This window comes from Mus caroli, unplaced genomic scaffold (assembly GCF_978045245.1).
Source record: "Mus caroli unplaced genomic scaffold, Mus_caroli_1 scaffold_4, whole genome shotgun sequence".
Classification (NCBI taxonomy): domain Eukaryota; kingdom Metazoa; phylum Chordata; class Mammalia; order Rodentia; family Muridae; genus Mus; species Mus caroli.
The window spans coordinates 36,959,823-36,978,931 of NW_028227259.1; the positions used below are offsets into that span (position 1 = coordinate 36,959,823).

The 19,109-nt window shown below is 44.0% G+C and overlaps 1 protein-coding gene across 6 annotated transcripts in view; it reads left to right on the top strand.

The window, feature by feature from the left end:
* The window catches only part of Fam193a (family with sequence similarity 193 member A), a 124,973-nt gene extending 107,315 nt beyond the window's left edge, over positions 1-17,658 (top strand). For all 6 annotated transcript variants that reach the window (XM_085836622.1, XM_085836619.1, XM_085836620.1 and 3 more), the window contains 2 exons: positions 7,519-7,600; positions 16,856-17,658. In XM_085836622.1, the coding sequence (XP_085692748.1) occupies positions 7,519-7,600; positions 16,856-16,949 (176 nt within the window). In that variant the 3' untranslated portion in view covers positions 16,950-17,658. The remainder of the gene's footprint in view (positions 1-7,518; positions 7,601-16,855) is intronic.
* The last annotated feature ends 1,451 nt before the right edge of the window (positions 17,659-19,109 follow it).

A 19,109-nucleotide genomic window follows, 5' to 3' on the forward strand; every position in this document is an offset into this window, starting at 1 on the left:
TTTTCCCAAATGCTTGCATAATTGTCTGGAGAAATTTATGAGGAAGCTCTTCCTGCCCCTGTGGTCTATAGTGCTGCTCTTCTGCAGTGGTTTTCATATGCCCTGGGTCTGGGTCTGCGTCTGGGTCTGGGCTCTGTGTTCTTTTTTGTGTTCCCTGCTCTGAACTGTTATTTTTAAGTCTCCCATTTACAGGTTTTATAGGTGCTTCTCTTATCTCTTAGTTGCTGTTCTTCGTATTTGGATGCTCTTCTTTATACCTTACAGTGAGTTGAGATGTAGGCACTATGAAGTGTATACTATATTCTGGAACTTACTTTTAAAATGGATAAAGTCTCTCAGTGTATTTAATTTCCAGTGCTGGAGTTGAAGCCCAAGGCCTATGCATATCAGAAAGGCACTGTATCCCTGAGCTTCATCCTTTACCACAATACATTTTATGTTAATTACATGTTATAATACTATTTTAATATATTTTATTACATTATTACTAAATATATTTTTTTAAGTCTTAAAATATGTTACTCAAATCATATTTATTGGGCTGGAGAAATGGCTCAGTGGTTAAGAACACTGACTGTTAGCATTTTGTCTAAACTCCACCCCCACAGTTACCTGGCAACAGCCAGGTATGCTCCTCCCCACAGTTACCTGGCAACAGCCAGGTATGCTCCTCCCCACAGTTACCTGGCAACAGCCAGGTAGACCTATAAAAGGGACTGCTTGCCCCTCCCCCCCCTTGATCTCTTGCTTCTCTCCTGCTTTTCCCTTACCCCCTCTCTCCTTGAGTTCATGGCATGGCAGTCTCTACTTGTCTACTCTGTCTCTCTGCCTTTCTCTGCCTCTACTACTCTCTTATCTCCCCTCCCCATGCCCTGAATAAATTCTATTCTTCTATACTATCCCATAGTGTGGCTGGTCCCTCAGAGATAAGGGATGCCTCAGCATGGGCCTTCTGAGACACCTCCTTCCCCCATACCTCACAGCACCCCCATAGAACATATTCTTTCCCCCTTTATCTTTTTATAAACACATCATATGGTACAGAGAGATATATATTCTATAGGAGTGTGGTGAGGTATGGGGGAAGGGAGGTGTCTCAGTGGGCCTATAACAAGGCATCCCTTCCCCCTGAGGGACCAGCCACAGGACAGTATAGTATAGAATAGAGTTTATTCAGGGCATGGGGAGGGGGATTAAGAGAGGAGGATTAGGAGAAGGGAGGGACGGGGAGAAAGGGAGAGAAGTAGAGGCCAGCCATGGCCATGAGCATGTGGAGAAGAGGGGTGGGGGAAGAAAATGGGAAGAGAAGAGGAAGAGCAAGAGAGAAGCAAGAGGAAGAGAGGGAGGAGGGGACAAGCAGCCCCTTTTATAGTGGGTCAGGCCTACCTGTCTGTTGCCAGGTAACTGTGGGGTGGAGTTTAGACAGAATGCTAACACTGACTGCTCTTCCAGAGGTCCTAAGTTCAATTCCCAGCAACCACATGATGGCTCGCAATCATCTGGAATGGGATCTGATGCCCTCTTCTGGTGTGTCTGAAGACAGCTACAGTGTACTCACATACATAACATAAATCTTTTTTTAAAGAAAAAAAATCACATTCATTTCTATTAGACAATGCAGCCTCACTGGTTGATTATATGAAACTTTTTTATGTGTGTGTGCTAACTTCACATCTTTTATTTTAGTAAATTGCTTCATTGTTCAAGTCTTGTCTTTCACAGGAGTTTACTGGAGAAGTTATATGCCTGTAGACAAGGGTGGCAGATGTGCTTTTCCTACACACACACACACACACACACACACACACACACACACACTCTCTCTCACTCTCTCTCTGTCTCTCAGGTTGCTGCTGTTTTTGTTTTGTTTGTTTGTTTTGTGACAGGCTTCCAACTTCCTTTGTGGAGTTTAGGGTGACCTTGCACTTCTGATCCTCCTGCTTCCACCTCCTAAATTCTGAGATTACAGATGTGAGCTACCATTCCCATTTTCTACAGTTTAGGGATTGAACCTGGGAGGCAAGTCCTCTACCAACTAGCTATTACCAGCCACACCCCTCCAGTTGTTTCTTTTGATTTGTTTGATTTTGTTTCTTGGTTTTTGTTTGTTTATTTTCAAGATAGGGTTTGTTTGTGTCACGCTGGCTGTCTTAGAACTCACTCTGTAGACCAAGCTGACCTTAAACTCAGAGATCACCTACCTCTATGTTGGAACTAAAGGTGTGTATCACCATTCCTGGCTTATAAATTTCTTTTGTTATTGTTGTTTTGTCTAGTATCAAGGTGAAACTAGACTCAGAAGTGTTTAAAAAGCCTTCTTCTTCTATTTTATGGAATAATTAAAAGTATTGGCATTAGTTCTTTGAAATCTGGATAGAATTCTGTATGAATCCATCTATTTCTGGAATCTTTCTAATGGGAACTTTACTACTGTTTCAATCTTATGGTTGGTTTTAGATCTATTTGAATTATTTCTTTAGTCTTGGCATGTTGTATATATCTAGGAATTCATTCATTTATTTGCATTTTCCAATTTAGTGGAATGTATCCTTAAGATTTTCTGAATTTCAGCCAAGTGCTGGTAGTATGGGTCCATGTCTTTAATCCCAGCACTCATTTCGATTACAGTGTTATCTCCTTTTCCCCCCCTACATTTTACTAATTTGTGTCTTTTTCTCTAGCTGCCCTCAGATTTACCTGCCTCTGCCTCCCCTCCTGAGTGCTGGATTAAAGTCATATGTGACCATGCCCAGCTTGATTTTAATTTTTTGTGTTTATGGATATTTTGCCTATATGTGTGTCTATATGTGTGCTTGGTACCTGTGGAGGCCAGAAGAATGTTAGGTTCCCCTGGAACTAGAGTTACAGATGATGATGAGCTGCTGTGTGGGTGCTGGAAATCAAACTCGGTTCCTCTAGAAGAGCAGCCAGTCCTTCTAATCACTAAGCTATCTCTCCAGCCGTTAGGGGTTTTGTCTGTTTGGGTTTTTTTGGGGGGGACGGGTGGGTTGTTGTCTGTTATTGAGACAAGGTTTCATATAGTTCTGACTACCCTGGAATTCACAGGGATCTGCTTGCCTCTGCCTCCCCAGCACTGGGATTACCGGTGTGCACCAAAACACACAGACTCTCTCCCAAGGCTTGTACCTCTAGTTGTTTTCTCTTACTGAATCTTATTCTGCTAGAAATGGTTGTAGTGTTTCCCTGTTAACTGAGATGCTGGCTCTAGGGCTAAGGTCTCACCTAGCATAATGCTAGGACGGGAGCCAGTGACTCTTGACATTCTTCAATGTCTTTGTGAGGAATAGGTGTTGAATTTTATCAAGGTGGGGTTTTTGTGGGTGGTTTTTTTCTCCTCAGAACTATTTACAATAATGTTATTGTTTTAATTTTCCAACATTAAACCAACCTTAAATTCCTGTAATAATTATCATTTGCCTTGTGTTAATTATATTCTTTGGTTGAGGTTCTATTTGTTGTTACTTTATTGTCTTGATATTCATAGGTTTGTAACTTTCCTTTTTGTTGCCGTTTTTAATTACTTTGCTGTATTTGCACAGGGCGGAATGGGAGTGTCAATCAATAATCTTCATAAAAGAAATTAGAGGGCATTTTCAGTATCCTCATATTTAGTTCTGGAACACCTTCAGGCTATATTGGAACTGTCAAGGCTTTAGAAGTTTGAAAGCATTCTGTCTGTTTCCATTGAAATCTTATCATATTTCTTCAGGTAATGTGGTGAATTTTGGAAGACTACTTTCCTTTAGTAAGTTTTCAAACTTTGTATACATTGTTTGCAATGTATATACATGTGAGTGCTTTCTCAGGACAGGCTTTTTCTGTGGCCCATACTGCAGTGCCAAGGCTGCACTCCTCTGTGGCCCTGACATGGGACCTGTCACTTACATTTGTTTTCTTCTTGCCATTTCACACTCTGTGTATTGCTTTTGCGTAAGTTAATCATCTGTGCCCTTTGTTAGGGTTTGTTGTTGTTGTTGTTTAACTCAGATTTTCCCTTTTCCCCTTCTTCCTTTTTAGTTTTCTGCTCTTACCTTTATTTCTTTTCATGTGATTTTTTCTGTTTTGCTGTTTTTTACCTTGCTGTTCATTGTTTAACTTTTTAATTTAGAAATTTAATTTGGGGCCAGGTGTGGTGGCATTTGCTTTTAATCCCACCACTCCAGAACCATAAATTTGTGAGTTCATGGACAGCCATGGTTATGTGAAAGAACTGTTTCAAAAAAAGAAAAGAAAAGAAGAACTGTCATTTGTTTTCATCCCTCTTCCACCTTTATTGATAAAAGTGTTTGACACTTGGGATTTTCCATCAATTGCTATCATTACTTTAATTGTATCTCAAAGACTCCTTTGAGACAAAGTGGCTCAAGCTGCTGCACACTTAGTGTGTTACCCAGCTGGCTTCTAGCTCTGCTGCTGCACACTTAGTGTGTTACCCAGCTGGCTCCAGGCTCTGTTGTGCCTCCTCCCCGAGTTCTGGGAGCACATGCTTGTGTCGCCACGTTTGACACTGGGTCTGACAGGTTGTTTAGAAATGTTATGGTTTCCATGTTGTTGGCTTTCTGTGTGCATGGTTTTTTCTTCCTTTTACCAGGTAGCATATTTGCAGCTTGGGTTTCTAGGTGGGTAGGCCTATTGCTGCTCATTTTTAGGTCATGACCCACCTACCCACCCCTCCCCACCCCCCATCATGGTTAGAGTGTTTGGGCATTTCTTTCTCTGGAAATGTTCAGATCTCTCCACTTATAACCTAACATACAGCTTTCTCCTATTAGAACAGAATACTTGAGATAATCAACTTCTAAAGAGGGAAGGCTTGTTTTGCACTCAGTTCTTAAGATTTTAGCCTCTAGTCAGCCCCATTGCTTTGAGGCGTTTGGTGAAGCAACACATAATGACAAAAGAAATCAGTTCACCTTAAAATGACTGGGAGGCAAGAGATGTGGGGGCGGGAGCAAATTGCCACTCTTCCTTCAAGAATGTCCCCCTGTGACTTGACTTCTTCCCTAAAGTCCCCACTGGGGAACTCTTCCCATAGCCCCTTGACCTTTGTGGGACCCCTGCAGTCCTATTGTATGTGCTTTTTTTTTTTTTTTTTTTTTTTTTTTTTTGGTTTTTTGAGACAAGGTTTCTCTGTGTAGCCCTGGCTGTCCTGGAACTCACTCTGTAGACCAGGCTGGCCTCGAACTCAGAGATCCACCTGCCTCTGCCTTCCGAGTTCTGGGACTAAAGGCGTGCGCCACCACGCCCGGCTGTGTGTCAGCTTTTGTGAAGGTCTCATGTGAACTTAAGGTACAGATGTATGTCTGCCTTCTGTTATTTGTGATACATAAATTTCTTTTACTGAAAGTACTCTGTCACTAAGATGCATCTCCATTTTTTTGGCGGGAGGCGAGGTGGAATGGGATGGATCAAAACATTGTCCAGGCTAGCAGTCCTCCTGCCTGCCTACCCTCCTGAGTAACTAGAATTACAGGATGCACTACCACATAACTCCAAGGTTAGCACAGAATATATAATGGGGCCCTGTCAGAGTTGGGAGTCAAAGGAAAAAAGAAAGGTTTTCTTTGGTAAGTTAAAGCCATTCACATTGTTATAATTTTATAGTTGGCCTTAGTGTTATCACTATCTTGTAATTACTTTGAGTGTCTTGTATGTATTGGTTTTTTTCTTGGTGGTATTTTGTTCAATGTTTTTATTTCTAAACATATTTGGTACTTAGGAAAAATTGAAGTTTTGAACACATATTTATGTCTTAATTTTTTTTTCTGTTGCTATAATAAACGCCTGGGACAAACTTGACAAAAAGATTTAGTTTCTCTCACAGTTCTAGAGACTGAGAAGTGCAAGATCCAACAGCACTTATCTGTTGTAGGCCTTGTGCTACTTCCAGAGAGAGCAGAAAAGTCCCAAGAAAACCAGATGTGTTCTTAGGAAGATGGGATAATGGCCCATTCCTTTTTTGGGGTTGTTTGTTTGTTTGGGAGGGTGGGTATCAGTCTGTCTGTCTGCTGATACCAGCAGAGGCCAAAAGAGAGTGCCTTGATGCCCTGAAGCAAGAGTTACAGGCAGCTGCTTCACATGGATGGGGGTTTGAACTGGCATCTCCTGGAAAGGCAACAAGAGCCATCTCTCCAGCCCCCAGAACGTGCACCCTATAGAAATAATCTGGGGCCTCTAAAGAAAGAGCTGACTCCTGTGAGTCTTTCGTGAGGCTCTGCCCTCTAGGCCCCAGCTTCTAGCACTTAGTCTATACTAAATTAAGCTAGACTCTGAGCCTGAGACTGCTAATTCTGATTAGGAAAGTCTATGATAGACACTGTAGTATTACTACCTGCACTGGTGTGCTCAGTGTATGTGTGCAGTTATGACTGCCCCTGCTCTGAGACTGAAAAGGCTGCTGAGCTGCACTCTTCACACATCTGCAATCACAGTGTTGCTTTTCCTGACAGGACCAGATCTATAGACTTCTCGATTTGTGTGTATGTTTGTCTTTCCTTTTGATCCTTTATTATTATTCCTTTTACATTCATTAATTTGTTGTGTGGATGCATATGCATGCTGCAGTGCAAGAATGGAGATATTAGGTAGTTCTCCGGGTTTGCTTCTCTCCTGCTGCATGTGTGGTGGGAATCCAACTGAGGTGGTCAGAGCTTGGCAGTGGCCCTGTTTTGTTCCGTTTTGTCTTTTTTTCTCCCTTTCCCCCAAAATAGGTTTTTATGTAACCCAGTCTGTAATGGCTAGAATAACAGGTTCACTACCATACGATCTTCTTTCTTTGCTTTTTATTTCTACTACTAGAATATTCAAAGGTAGGGTTTGGTCTGGAGTGCAGCCCTGTGCAGGTATATAGAACTCTGTGTGAATCATCGGCTATCTTTCCTTCTTCCTGAGTTTAGATACCCAGAGGCTCTCTCCTGGGCTTTGTTGCCCCCAGTCCTTAGTACTCTTGTCATGCACGTTGCCGCAATGGCAGCTGCTGTTAGGCAGGTGAGATGTGCCCTAATTATACCACTGTGGAAATGTCCCATGATAGAACTAGCGGGACGATTATTTGGGTTCATTTTTTTAACAAAGAAGTTTTAGCTCCCTCTACCTTTACATTTTCCTTGATACTGCATACTTGGAGCCAGACTTAGGGAAGTTAGTCAGACCTGGCACAACAGGGAAGAAAAGTTGAAATTCTCAGACTGGACTGAGATTCCGGGAAGTAAAATGTCCCTCAACTAGTGGCCCTCTGGTGTCCTGGATAGTAGAGTAGGACTGCACTTCTGATGTGAGAGACTCGAGTTCTGAGTTAGGGTTCTCTCCAGCAGGTCTTATTGATGCGACCTTGAAGTAGTAATGGCTTTGTTGGGCACATGAGTGAGTAGCTCTAGGTAGTCACAAGAGCAGTCTGCCCTCCTGGCCTTTTGCAGAATCTTGTCTTACTCTTTGTATTTATTCTGGTGAGATGGCCACTCTGATAATGTGAGGTGTCTCCTTCCCTTCACTTTACAGATGATGTTTTTCTGCCTAAAGACATCGACCTGGACAGTGTGGATATGGATGAGACTGAGCGGGAGGTGGAGTATTTCAAAAGGTAATATAAGGCCTGCATGTCAGGACATTGGTGGGTTCCTGCTTGCCAAGCTTATCTAGTTTGCCTGTTCTTGTGACCCTCCCGTGACATTTTGGTCACTCTGGATAATTGTCAGTAACAAGCCAAATAGCAAACAGTCCCACCCTATCCCACCTCATGCCAGCCATACCCCGACTCTTGTGTACACAATTCATCTTCACTAACTTCCGTCATCATTGTCCATGTGTTCAAAGAGCAGTTGAGAGTGGTGGTTCTCCTGGTGGGTCTGAATCAGCAGCTTCACTTCAGAACCTGACTCCTCCAAATCTGCTGTTTCTGACTCTAGCCACCTGTGTTCAGCACAAAGACATAGGTACAACTCTGAGCATTCATATCAGTATTTCATAACGGGCTGTAACTACAAACCCAGGGGTCTGATGTCCTCTTCTCTGATCTTTGGACACCTGTACTCACATGTATATACCCTGACACAGACACATAGACCTACACGTAAGTAAAAAGAAGTAGGTATTTTAGAAAAAGACAAATGGGTCTGGAAAGATGGCTCAACAATCAAAAAAAAATCAAGTAATCCTTCCCCAGGCCTGCAGTTCCAGTTCTCCACATCCACAAACAAGGTGCTGATCAACCCTTCTGCAGCTAACTCCTGTGGCCTCCACACACACACACTTGTAAATAGTAAAAATAAATCCTTCTTAAAAGAAAGAAGATGGCAAACACAATCATATGTCAGTAACCATAAATAAAAAGAAAAATTGTGCCCAGATGCAGTGTCTTAAATGTGTGTTCTCAGCACTCAGGAGGCTGAGGGAAGCATCACTGTGAGTTCAAGACCAACCTGGGCTACATAGTGACTTGCAGGTGAGCCTAGGCTAGCTTGAGACCTTGCCTTAAAACAAAAATCTAATCAAAATAAGTTAAAACACATTATATAGATTGAAATAAAAGTATCTGTTAGAGCAGTGCTTCTCAACTTCCCTAGTGCTATGGCTCTTTAATACAATCCCTCATGTTGTGATGACCTCCGACCATAAAATTATTTTTGTTGCTACTTCATAACTAATTTTTGCCACTGTTATAAGTAGTAAAGTATATCTGATATGCAGGATATCTGTGACCCCTGTGAAGGGTCATTTAACCCCTTAAATAGGTCACAGCCTAGAGGTTGAGAACCACTGTATTAGATGATATTAAAAAGTTTGAGCCGGACGTGGTGGCACACGCCTTTAGTCCAGCACTCGGGAGGCAGAGGCAGGTGGATTTCTGAGTTCGAGGCCAGCCTGGTCTACAAAGTGAGTTCCAGGACAGCCAGGGCTATACGGAGAAACCCTGTCTCGAAAAACCAAAAAAAAAAAAAAAAAAGTTTGAATGTATATTTGTTTATGCATACTATTTGTAATGCTGTACTTGAAATAGCCAGACATGGTGTTGTACACCTGGAATGTGAATTCAAGACCAGCCTGATATACAAAGTGAAGTTGTCTTTAAAAAGCTCCAAAAGAAAAACAGAAATGACAGACAAGAAAAAAGGATTACAGTATTGCTGAGAGTTGTGGCACATGACTTTTTAATCCAATCATTCAGGAGGTAGAGGCAAGCAGATCTCAAGTGATTTTGAGACCAGTCAAGACAAATGTTTATAAGACATTTGTGATAGAAACAAAACAAAAACCAAATAGAACTTGAGTATTGAGCAGTGAAGAACCAACCAACTGGTAAACTGGTAAACTCTTAAGAATGGGATGGCTGTTCTTGGTTGTAAGTTTGACTACCAGTTGTAGTTAATACAGTATTAGCTAAAACCCAAGTGTATGGATACAGCTCTGACGGGTTGTTTTCTTAATTAAATTATTTAAAGTGGAAAGATCCTCTTTTCATCTGTCCCACCTTCTGGTGGCAGCCTACATAAAGATCATGGAAGAAGGAAGCTCTCTCTTTACCTGTTTGCCCTCACTCTCTCTGTCAAATCCATTCCTTCACGAGAATTAGAGCCCACATCTTTGGGATTCTGACATAAACAGAAAACTGGCTGAGATGCCCAGCCTTGTGGACTGAACTGGATTCTTGGACTTTACATCGATTAATAGACAGCCATTGTTGAACTAGCTAGACCACAGCCTGTAAGTCACTCTAATAAATAACATGCATACACGCATACACAAACACACACACACACACAATTAATTCTCTTCCTCTAGAGAACCTGACAACCTGAATTCCATCCCCAGACCCCACATGATAGAGGGAGCAATTCGATTCCAGCAAGTTGTCCTCTGACTCCCACACTTGTGCCTTGATATACATTTCCCCGTATATACATATACTAGGGAAGGGAATGAGTGTTTCAAAAGAAAAGGGGAGAAGGGCTCACTGAGGTTGGAGAGAGATGGCTTCAGTAGTTAAAAGCATTTCTTGCTCTTGGAAAAGACCTGAGTTCATTTCCAAACCCTCTGATAGTTCACAACTATAACTCCAGTTCCAGGGGATCCAGTACCCCCTTTTGGTTTACTTAGGCACCAGGCATGCATGAAGTGCACATACAAAGATGCTGTGAAAACACACATACACATAAAATTTAAAAGATGACAACAACAAGGCCTGATGAAGTCCTTACCCACAGACCTGTTCAAAGACAAGAATTAACAGCTATTGAATTTCCCAGATCTTCCTGTAGGCTTAAATCCCAAGAATGGTCATTGTATTAGAATTCTTTAAAAAGAGAAAGACAGAGACTGATAGAATGAATATAGATATATATTAAGAGGATTTAGTAGAATGGCTTATAGGCCAGGGTGCTGCTAGTCCAACAACCGCTGTCTCCCAGTGGAAAGGCCACAAAACTGGATGTATCAGCTATATCTATTTGGCACTAGAGTCTCAGAGCATTCATAGAGAGCTGCTAGTCTTTAGTCTATTTAGGAATCCTAAAGAATTGGGTTTTAATACCAGCAAAGGAATGCTTCAACAGAATATATGGACTTGCCAGCGAGAGTGAGAGCAAGCAGGCTGTTTTCCTCCCCCTGTGTCCACTAAAATGGCCAGACGTAGCATGGGTCTTCCTATCTCAAATGAGCCAATCAAGAAAATCTCACATGGGAATAACCAGCAGCTTGGCTTTTAGTTGATTCCAGATCTAGTCAACCAAGATTAGCCATTACAATCATGGAACTTGTCTTTCTAAAGCATGTTAGAATAAATTGTGATTGAGTCATGGAGAGGAGGAGGCTGTGCAGTAACACCAAGGAGCAAAATTCAGCAGCTCCTACATGCTTTTCTGTCCATTTTGTTGGTAGTCACCAAAAAATGTATGTCCCTCCAATAGAATTCCACTCTACATTAAGAACAGCTGTCTAATGCAGCATCAAGGAAGGTTTCCCACAACAGCATACGCACACAGTGACCAGGCCAGCACAAGACACGTGTTGCCAGATTACATGTGAATTTATCCACTGACAGACCTTTATCATTATTCCTCAATGCTGAATCAAGATAGAGCTTAGCAGTACAGGGTAAGGCAGGAAAATAGGTGATAATGTGTCTTTTTTGAGGTGACCCACAAGGATAGAGCCATGTGTTGGTACCAGCTTTTTTCATGAATTAAGGCGCAATAAAGTCCATTTTTCAATTATGCCACAGGGAGTATAGCTAGTTGGTAGATTATTCTAGATTCAATCCTCAGCACTTCATAAAACCAGACATGGAGGAGATTTCATCCCTATAATACAGGCACTTGAGATGTAGAGACAGGAAGCTCATAATTCAAGGTCATTGTCAGGTACATGGTGAGTGGAAGAACAGCATGAGACCCTCACTCAAGAAATAAAATGTTAGCCGGGCAGTGGTAGTGCACACCTTTAATCTCAGCACTTGGGAGGCAGAGGCAGGCGGATTTCTGAGTTCGAGGCCAGCCTGGTCTACAGAGTGAGTTCCAGGACAGCCAGAGCTACACAGAGAAACCCTGTCTCAAAAAAATAAAAAATAAAAAAAAGAAAGAAAGAAAATGGGAAATGTTCACAGATACAAATGTATGTGTTAAAACTATAGAGAACATAAGGAAATTACTGCAGTGAAAAGCCAAAATGCTTCTGAGAGAAGGAACTGAAGCCAAAGTAGTGTGGCTTGGTAGCTGATTGGGGTGTATACCTGACATTGAGTTGTCAGGACAGCACGGGCTACACTGCGGTGGTCGGTAGAGATTCCTAGTACGGAATTACACATTTCAGTCATTCATGTATGCTGCAGTCTACAGAAGGGTAAGTATGGTTTGGTTATGCCTCCCCAGAAGAATGAGTACAAAGGGAGGCAGTTATCCCTACCCATTTTAAAGTTGTAGAAGCCTCCACTGAGACATTGTGATGGCCATGCAGAAGAAAAAGCCATGAAGCAGCCTGGTGGAAATACTGAGCCTGGCTTCTTACAGAAGATAGAGCAGCAGAAACTTTAGAAATGAAGTTCTTCATGGGTGGGGCTATGGGAGCTGTTTATCCAAAAAAAGAAAAACTGAAATTGGCTACCAGTTCCACACCATTCTGAAAAGACAATGTTTCATGGGTAAAAACTATAGGGGCTGGAGAGATGGCTCAGTGGTGACGACAACTGATTTATTTTCCAGAGGTCCTGAGTTCAATTCCCAGCAACCACGTGGTGACTCACAACCATCTATATAATAAGATCTGGTGCCCTCTTCTGGCCTGCAAGCATACATGCAGGCAGAGTACTGTATACATAATAAATAAATCTAAAAAAAAAAATTTAAGTGTCAAAAGCAAGCTTTTGGCTGGGTTACAGGTATAATGCAGAGAAACCTGGGTTTGGTTTTCAGTACTACTTACAAAATAAAACCTTTAATTTGGAAGAAAATAAATGTTTCTGAAATGAGACTAGGGAAAGTTTTCTCTTTTTTCTTTTCCTTTGTTTTTTGTTTTTGTTTGGTAGTTGGGGGGAGGGGTGTAGCAAACTTTATTGATGGTATTCAAGAGAGTAGGGAGGGGCTTCCTAGGCCCCTCCTGTTATTATGGGGATCTGGGATGGAATTTGTGAGGGAGATGCTCAGTGTTGGGGGCTGAGTTGGGACAGGGAACGAGGGCCTCCCTCTTGCTCTGTGTCTTTGGTGGTGTGGGCGGTAAGGGTTTCTTACTTCTTGGGGGCCATGTAGGCCATGAGGTTCATCACCCTGTTGCTGTAGCCGCATTCATTGTCATACCAGGAAATAGGCTTTACAACGTTATCGTTGAGAACAATGCCAACTCCAGCATCAAAGGTGGAAGAGTGGGAGTTGAAGGTGCAGGAGACAACCTGGTCCTCAGTGTAGCCCAGGATGCCCTTCAGTGGGCCCTCAGATGCCTGCTTTACCACCTTCTTGATGTCATCACACTTGGCAGGTTTCTCTAGGCAGCATATCAGATCCACGAGGGACACATTGGGGGTAGGAACACGGAAGGCCATGCTAGTAAGCTTCTCATTCAGCTCTGAAATGACCTTGCCAACAGCCTTGGCAGCACCAGTGGATGAAGGGATGATATTCTAGGCTGCCCCAATGGCCATCATGCCACAGCTTTCCAGAGGAGCCATCCACAGTCTTCTGAGTGGCAGTGATGGCATGGACAGTGGTCATGAGCCCTTCCACAATGCCAAAGTTGTCGTGGATTACCTTGGCCAGGGGGTCTAAGCAGTTGATACAGGGTGCATTGCTGACAATCTTGAGTGAGTTGTCATATTTCTCATGGTTCACACCCATCACAAACATGGGGGCATCTGCAGAAGGAGCAGAGATAATGACCCTTTCGGCTCCACCATTCAAGTGGTCCCCGGCCTTCTCCATGGTGGTGAAGACACCAGGAGACTCCACGACACACTCAGCACCAGCCTCACCCCATTTGATATTAGCGGGATCTCACTCCTGGAAGATGGTGATGGGCTTCCCATTGATAAGCTTCGCATTCCCAGCCTTGACTGTGCTTTTGAATTTGCTATGAGTGGAGTCATACTGGAACATATAGACCATGAAGTTGAGGTCAATGAAGGGGTCGTTGATGGCAGCAGTCTCCACTTTGCCAAGTGGAGAGCAGACGGCAGCCCTGGTAATGAGGCAGCCAATACGGCCAAATCCATTCACCATTTCAACCTTCACCATTTCGTCTACAGGACAAGGCTGGCACTGCACAAGAAGACGCGGCTGTCTCTGGAACAGGGAGGAGTAGAGAGCTGGGAAAGTTTTCTTATTTGAGCCATAATCTGGGTGCAGAGGTACACACCTCTAGTTCTTTTACTCAGGAGGCTGCAGTAGGGTCCTCACTTGAGTCTACTCAACAAAGCTAGATCACATCTCAAAATACTTAAGAGCCTGGTAACTGATACTGCTTTAGTAATGCTATTTGCACATCTACTGTAAGGCTTGACAGTCAACTGAACAGACTTGCCTTATAGAGGAAACTCAAGCATATTGTTTCTTCAAGTAGAAGAAACAATAAGGTAAAAGATATGTACTCAGTATGATTCAGTGTGCAGATGCTCAAACAGTACATCCAGACTACTGCTGAGTATTGAGGTCTTATTCAAGTGCCAGGACAGCAAGAGCTACGTTGGGACATTCACTGAGGCTTCTGCATCCTGTTACACTGTATACATGTGGGCAGCGCATGCAGTCCAGCGATGACAAACCTAATGGCTCTAGATCTTAGATGTGGATGAGGCTGGCCACTTGCAGGGCCTAGGAGGCTTTTGGGGAGCAGCTTGTATTTAATGGGGTTTGTGGGGTTTTTTTGTTTTTGTTTTTTGTTTTGTTTGTTTGGTTTGGTTTTTTAAGACAGGGTTTCTCTGCGTAGCCCTGGCTGTCCTGGAACTCACTTTGTAGACCAGGCTGGCCTTGAACTCAGAAATCCGCCTGCCTCTGCCTCAAAGGCATGTGCCACCACGCCCAACTTGTATTTTACGTTCTTGAGTCTCTGGCAAGCTTTGCCTTTTGCAAAGGATTGAGCTTGAGCCTGAATGATTGGCCTTAGGCATTTCTTACTGCTTTGTAGAGAGAGGGGACTGGGATGTAGCCTACATATGTGAGAGACAGTTGGACAAGAAGTATTAGAGGTTTAGAAGGTTAGCTCCAAAAGAAAGGAATTTTGATTTTAGAGCGGAGATGGCACAGCCCTTCCCTGGCAGACACTTGTTCTTTCTCCATCTAGACAGAGGCCACAAAATGGACAGTACCTAGCTGAGCAGTGACGGGCACCTGATTGAATGATTGGGCCACAGTTTATTCAGACCACAGGAAAATCACTTTAGGTTTCATTATAATTTCTGCTCCCCAGTTGAGAGCTGGAATGTTAAAAGTGAGAAATTATACAGGAGTCTTTAAACAAAAGAAAATACTCTGGGGGCTGGAGAGATGACTCAGTTGTTAAGAGCACTGGTTGTGTTTATTTAAATTGTGTGTGTGTGTGTGTGTGTGTGTGTGCACACATACACTTATGCCCACAGAAGATAGAAGAGAGTATCAGATGCCTTGGAGTTACAAGAAGCTGTGAGCTACCCAAAATGGGTATTGAGAACCAACTATGGGTCCTCTGTTGTTCATTCTTAACCACCAGGCCATCTCTCCATCCCCAAAGGGTCATCTTTTTCAGAAGCTATTTAGCCTACAGTGTTTGTGGCTCAGAGCACAGAGTTGGCAGGTAGTTGAAGCCTGAAGGCCTTCATGTACAGAGGACATTGTGTAGAGAACAGATGGAAAGGAGGGCAGAGTCTTGTAACGTTTCTCACCATAGTAAGTTCTTACTTTTTGAGTGAGTCCAACAGTCCAGAACCTCCACTTAGCTGTCACCCTTGGTGCCATTTACTTGCTGCAGGCTATGGGTCAGAAGCAGCCTGCCTTGTTCCTGTGTGACTCCTCCTGAGCTAAGAGAATGTATATACTGAAGGAGTTGGGGAACAGATTTTTTTTTTAGGATTTATTTATTTTATGTATATGAAATACACTGTAGCTGTACTGTTGTGAGCCATCATGTGGTTGCTGGGAATTGATCTCAGGACCTCTGCTGGCTCCAGCCCCCTGCTCACTTTGGTCCCGCTTGCTCTGGCCCAAAGATTTACTTATGTAAGTACACTGTAGCTGTCTCCAGACAAACCAGAAGAGGGCATCAGATCTCATTATGCATGGTTATGAGCCACCACATGGTTGCTGGGATTTGAACTCAGGACCTTCGGAAAAGCAGTCAGTGCTCTTAACTGCTGAGCCATTTGACCAGCCCCAGGGAACAGATATTTTCAGACACACAAAAATTATACAAACTGTATTTTACTCTCTAAATGTTGTTTCACATGAATATCAGAGACATCAGCTTGAGTCTGTATGGTTGTGGTTGCTTGTGTGTCATTGAGGCAGGGTAAGAGATTGCTACAGACTATAGGATCTACCAAACTTGTAGCACTTTCTGGTCAATTACAGAAGTTTTGCCTGGTTCATGGCAACCATATCCTTAAGCTTAGCACATGTTCTTCCTAGCAGCTCCTGTGACATAAGGTCCTAGTCAAGTAGCTATCTACTTGTGACCCTTGTGGCTCTCCTACATACCTCGCCACATTGACCACAGTGTGCCTTCCTTCATGAGACTCATAGTGCTGTGGAGGCTGAGCCAGCTGGTAGCGTCTTACCCTGAACACATTTATTGTTTTGAGTGAGCTCATGCAGTTGACCACAGTTGTGAGGTATGTATCACAGAAGACCCGCTGCAGGACTGTCCTGGAGTCCTGTCTCCTGTATGGTGATCTCTGGCCTGAAGCTGCCCAACAGTTCCTCCTGCTGGGCAGCAGGCTACGTCTCGTGGCTTAGAGGGCAGCACATCAGAATCTATATCAGTCTCAAGGAGCTTCTGGCATAGGGAAATAGCAGGACTCAAGCCCTTTTTTCAGGCATAATAGTGACTGATGTCAGCTGTTCTCAGGTAGACGCATGAGGTTTCCTTGAACCCTTCAGTGATATTTGGTTAACTCTCCCTCTCCTACACTAAATGCTGCTTTTCTTATACTTTCCTGGCTGTCTCCTAATCACAGTATCAAACGACAACACCAGAAGATACACAAGCCACTTAACTTGGCCAGAATCCTGAAGGTGGGACCACTCTTCCAAGCATGGAGACTTTTGAGCTCAAACCTCACTGAGCCTCCATAGTGAATTGCTAGCAAGAATCATAGGTTGGCTTGGTGGTTGCCAGTCTGGGTAAAGACTCTGTCCTGAGACAATTTGCCTTTTTGTTTTGGCAGATTCTGCTTGGACTCTGCAAGACAGAACCGACAAAGACTATCCATCAACTGGTCCAACTTTAGCTTGAAGAAAGCCACCTTTGCTGCCCACTGAATGAGGACTGCCTGGAGAGGGATGTGTGGGAGGCAGCTGGGCTGCGCCACTCAAGAGCCAAGCCCCTCACTGGCTCCCCTAAGCTTCAGTACCCACCCAGGGTGTGTAGGGCGGGATGCTGTGGCCTGATACCCCGAGACCGAGAACTTGCTGCTCGACCTGCGTTGTTAGCTTGTGTGCGTGTAGTCTGTGAGTGAGACTTCTTTGATTGTAGCTCTGTGCTGTCGGAATGGAACAGTAGTTCCCGCCAATTCCTCCACCACCACGGCCTCAGAGGCCTGGGCCGTGGCCAGAGACGAGTTTGCATCATCCACGTGGCTCTGTCACCTCTGCATCTCGACCTGTCCTGTCATCTGTCCCCGCCAGGGTGTCAGTCATCCCTCAGCTCCCATGTGCCCTGTGTCCCACCCAACGCGGGCTGGGCGGGCAGGCCTCCTTTGTCCTCTTTCACAATCTACTGTTTCTGAGTGTACACGTTGCGCTGTTTGTGTTTGACCCCCTGACTTGTAGCCAGCTTGTGTAAGACCCCTTGCAGAATGAGAACGTTAAAAACAAGAAACCCACCCAGTACTCACACCATCAAGTCTGTTCTAGAGCGTACAACCGTATTAACACGGAGGCCTGCCTGGCTACTTTTTTAACATATTGTTAAGTAATATTAAAATCATGTCTTTCTTTTTGAAAGATGGAATACATTAGTACAGCAGGAGACCCAGTCTGGTTGCTTTCTGCTGGGGATGATGGGTGTGGTGGGAGGTATCAAATGGGTGATATTTGTTCCCAGGGAGCCACGGCCACCAACCCCAAAGGTGTTCCGAGGTCTCCAGATTTCTGGTTCCTTCAGTTGTCTTCTGAACACCACGCTGGTACAGGTAATGAGCAAGGCACAACAACTAAACAAATGATTAGGGGCATGTGTTCATGCCAAGAAGTACCAGGAAGTTGCAAGATGAGGTTGTGGGTTATACCCAGCTCACTAGGACATGGAATAGAGACTAAGGCTTTGTAACACAGCAGAGGGTTATTTACAACCTTGTATGCAGGTACCTATCCACATTTGGGGAAGAGGGGGGTTGTGATCTGTAGTAGAATGCTTAATTGGGTTTAAATTAGGAACAAAGTAAATGGTATTGAAAAGTGAAAGAGTAGTGGCTTGGTTAGTACCATCTTTGCCCCTTCAGGAGCTAACAAAAAGCTTACACAGTTGCCTCTGGGTTCATGTAATTTCAGCTACATGGCTCATATTTTTCAACATTGAGGCATCCAACACCTAGAAGATGACTAAGTTCTGAGTAGGAAGATCATCAGGCCAAGGCTGACAATGACAAGCTAGTAGAGTCATTGTGGAAGGCAGGGGACAGTCCTAGCCTTCTGAAGACTCTTCACCAGAGAACGGAAGTGTGAATCAGTACCCAGAGGAGGTACAGAACAGGTTGCCTTCTTTTCTTTTCCAGGTGACAAAGCAGCCCATCCCTGTGTTCCTGGGAGAGTGGAACAAAGAAAAGCAAGCCGGGATGTGACCTTGCATAAACAGTGTTCTTGAAAGGGCAGAGATTCTAGTTCTATTCCCAGGGATGCTGATGTTATTTCCTGGTTGCAGAAATGGTTAGAGAGGCCCAGTATTGGGCTTGCCTCCCACATACTGCCTTTCTGGGCCTCTACTTCTGGAGCCAAGCCACCTGCCAAGAGGAATCCAGAATCTCCAGCTGTAGCATCAGCAGGAACTGTTGACACTATAATGGCAAAGGGAACGCCTGGGTGCCCCAACAGCAATACCATATTGGGGCCCAGAGCCACTGAGAACTCAACCCCCAGCTCTTGAGTACTTAGGGTGTGTTCAGGCCAGTTCGTCGTATGCTGTTCACTGCCAGGAATGAGCTTTCTGTTCCCCTAGAAACCTCAAGTTGCTTTGGCTCTTGTCATCAAGGGTGCATAACTTGCCGGTTTGAGGAACAACAACAAAAACAGAAGCCAGTAGAAGCCTCTGGACCCAGTCGATGGAGAGGGGAGAGTAGGTGGTGAGGGAGTTCTGAGGGCAACTCTTTCCACGGCTGTAGAGGCTGCCAGGATTTTTGCAGTTTAGCAGAGTGTTCGTTCTGCTTCTAGGTGGGGAACCAAAGCCCAAAGTGATGATTGGCGGAGGGAGACTGTGGGCAGACT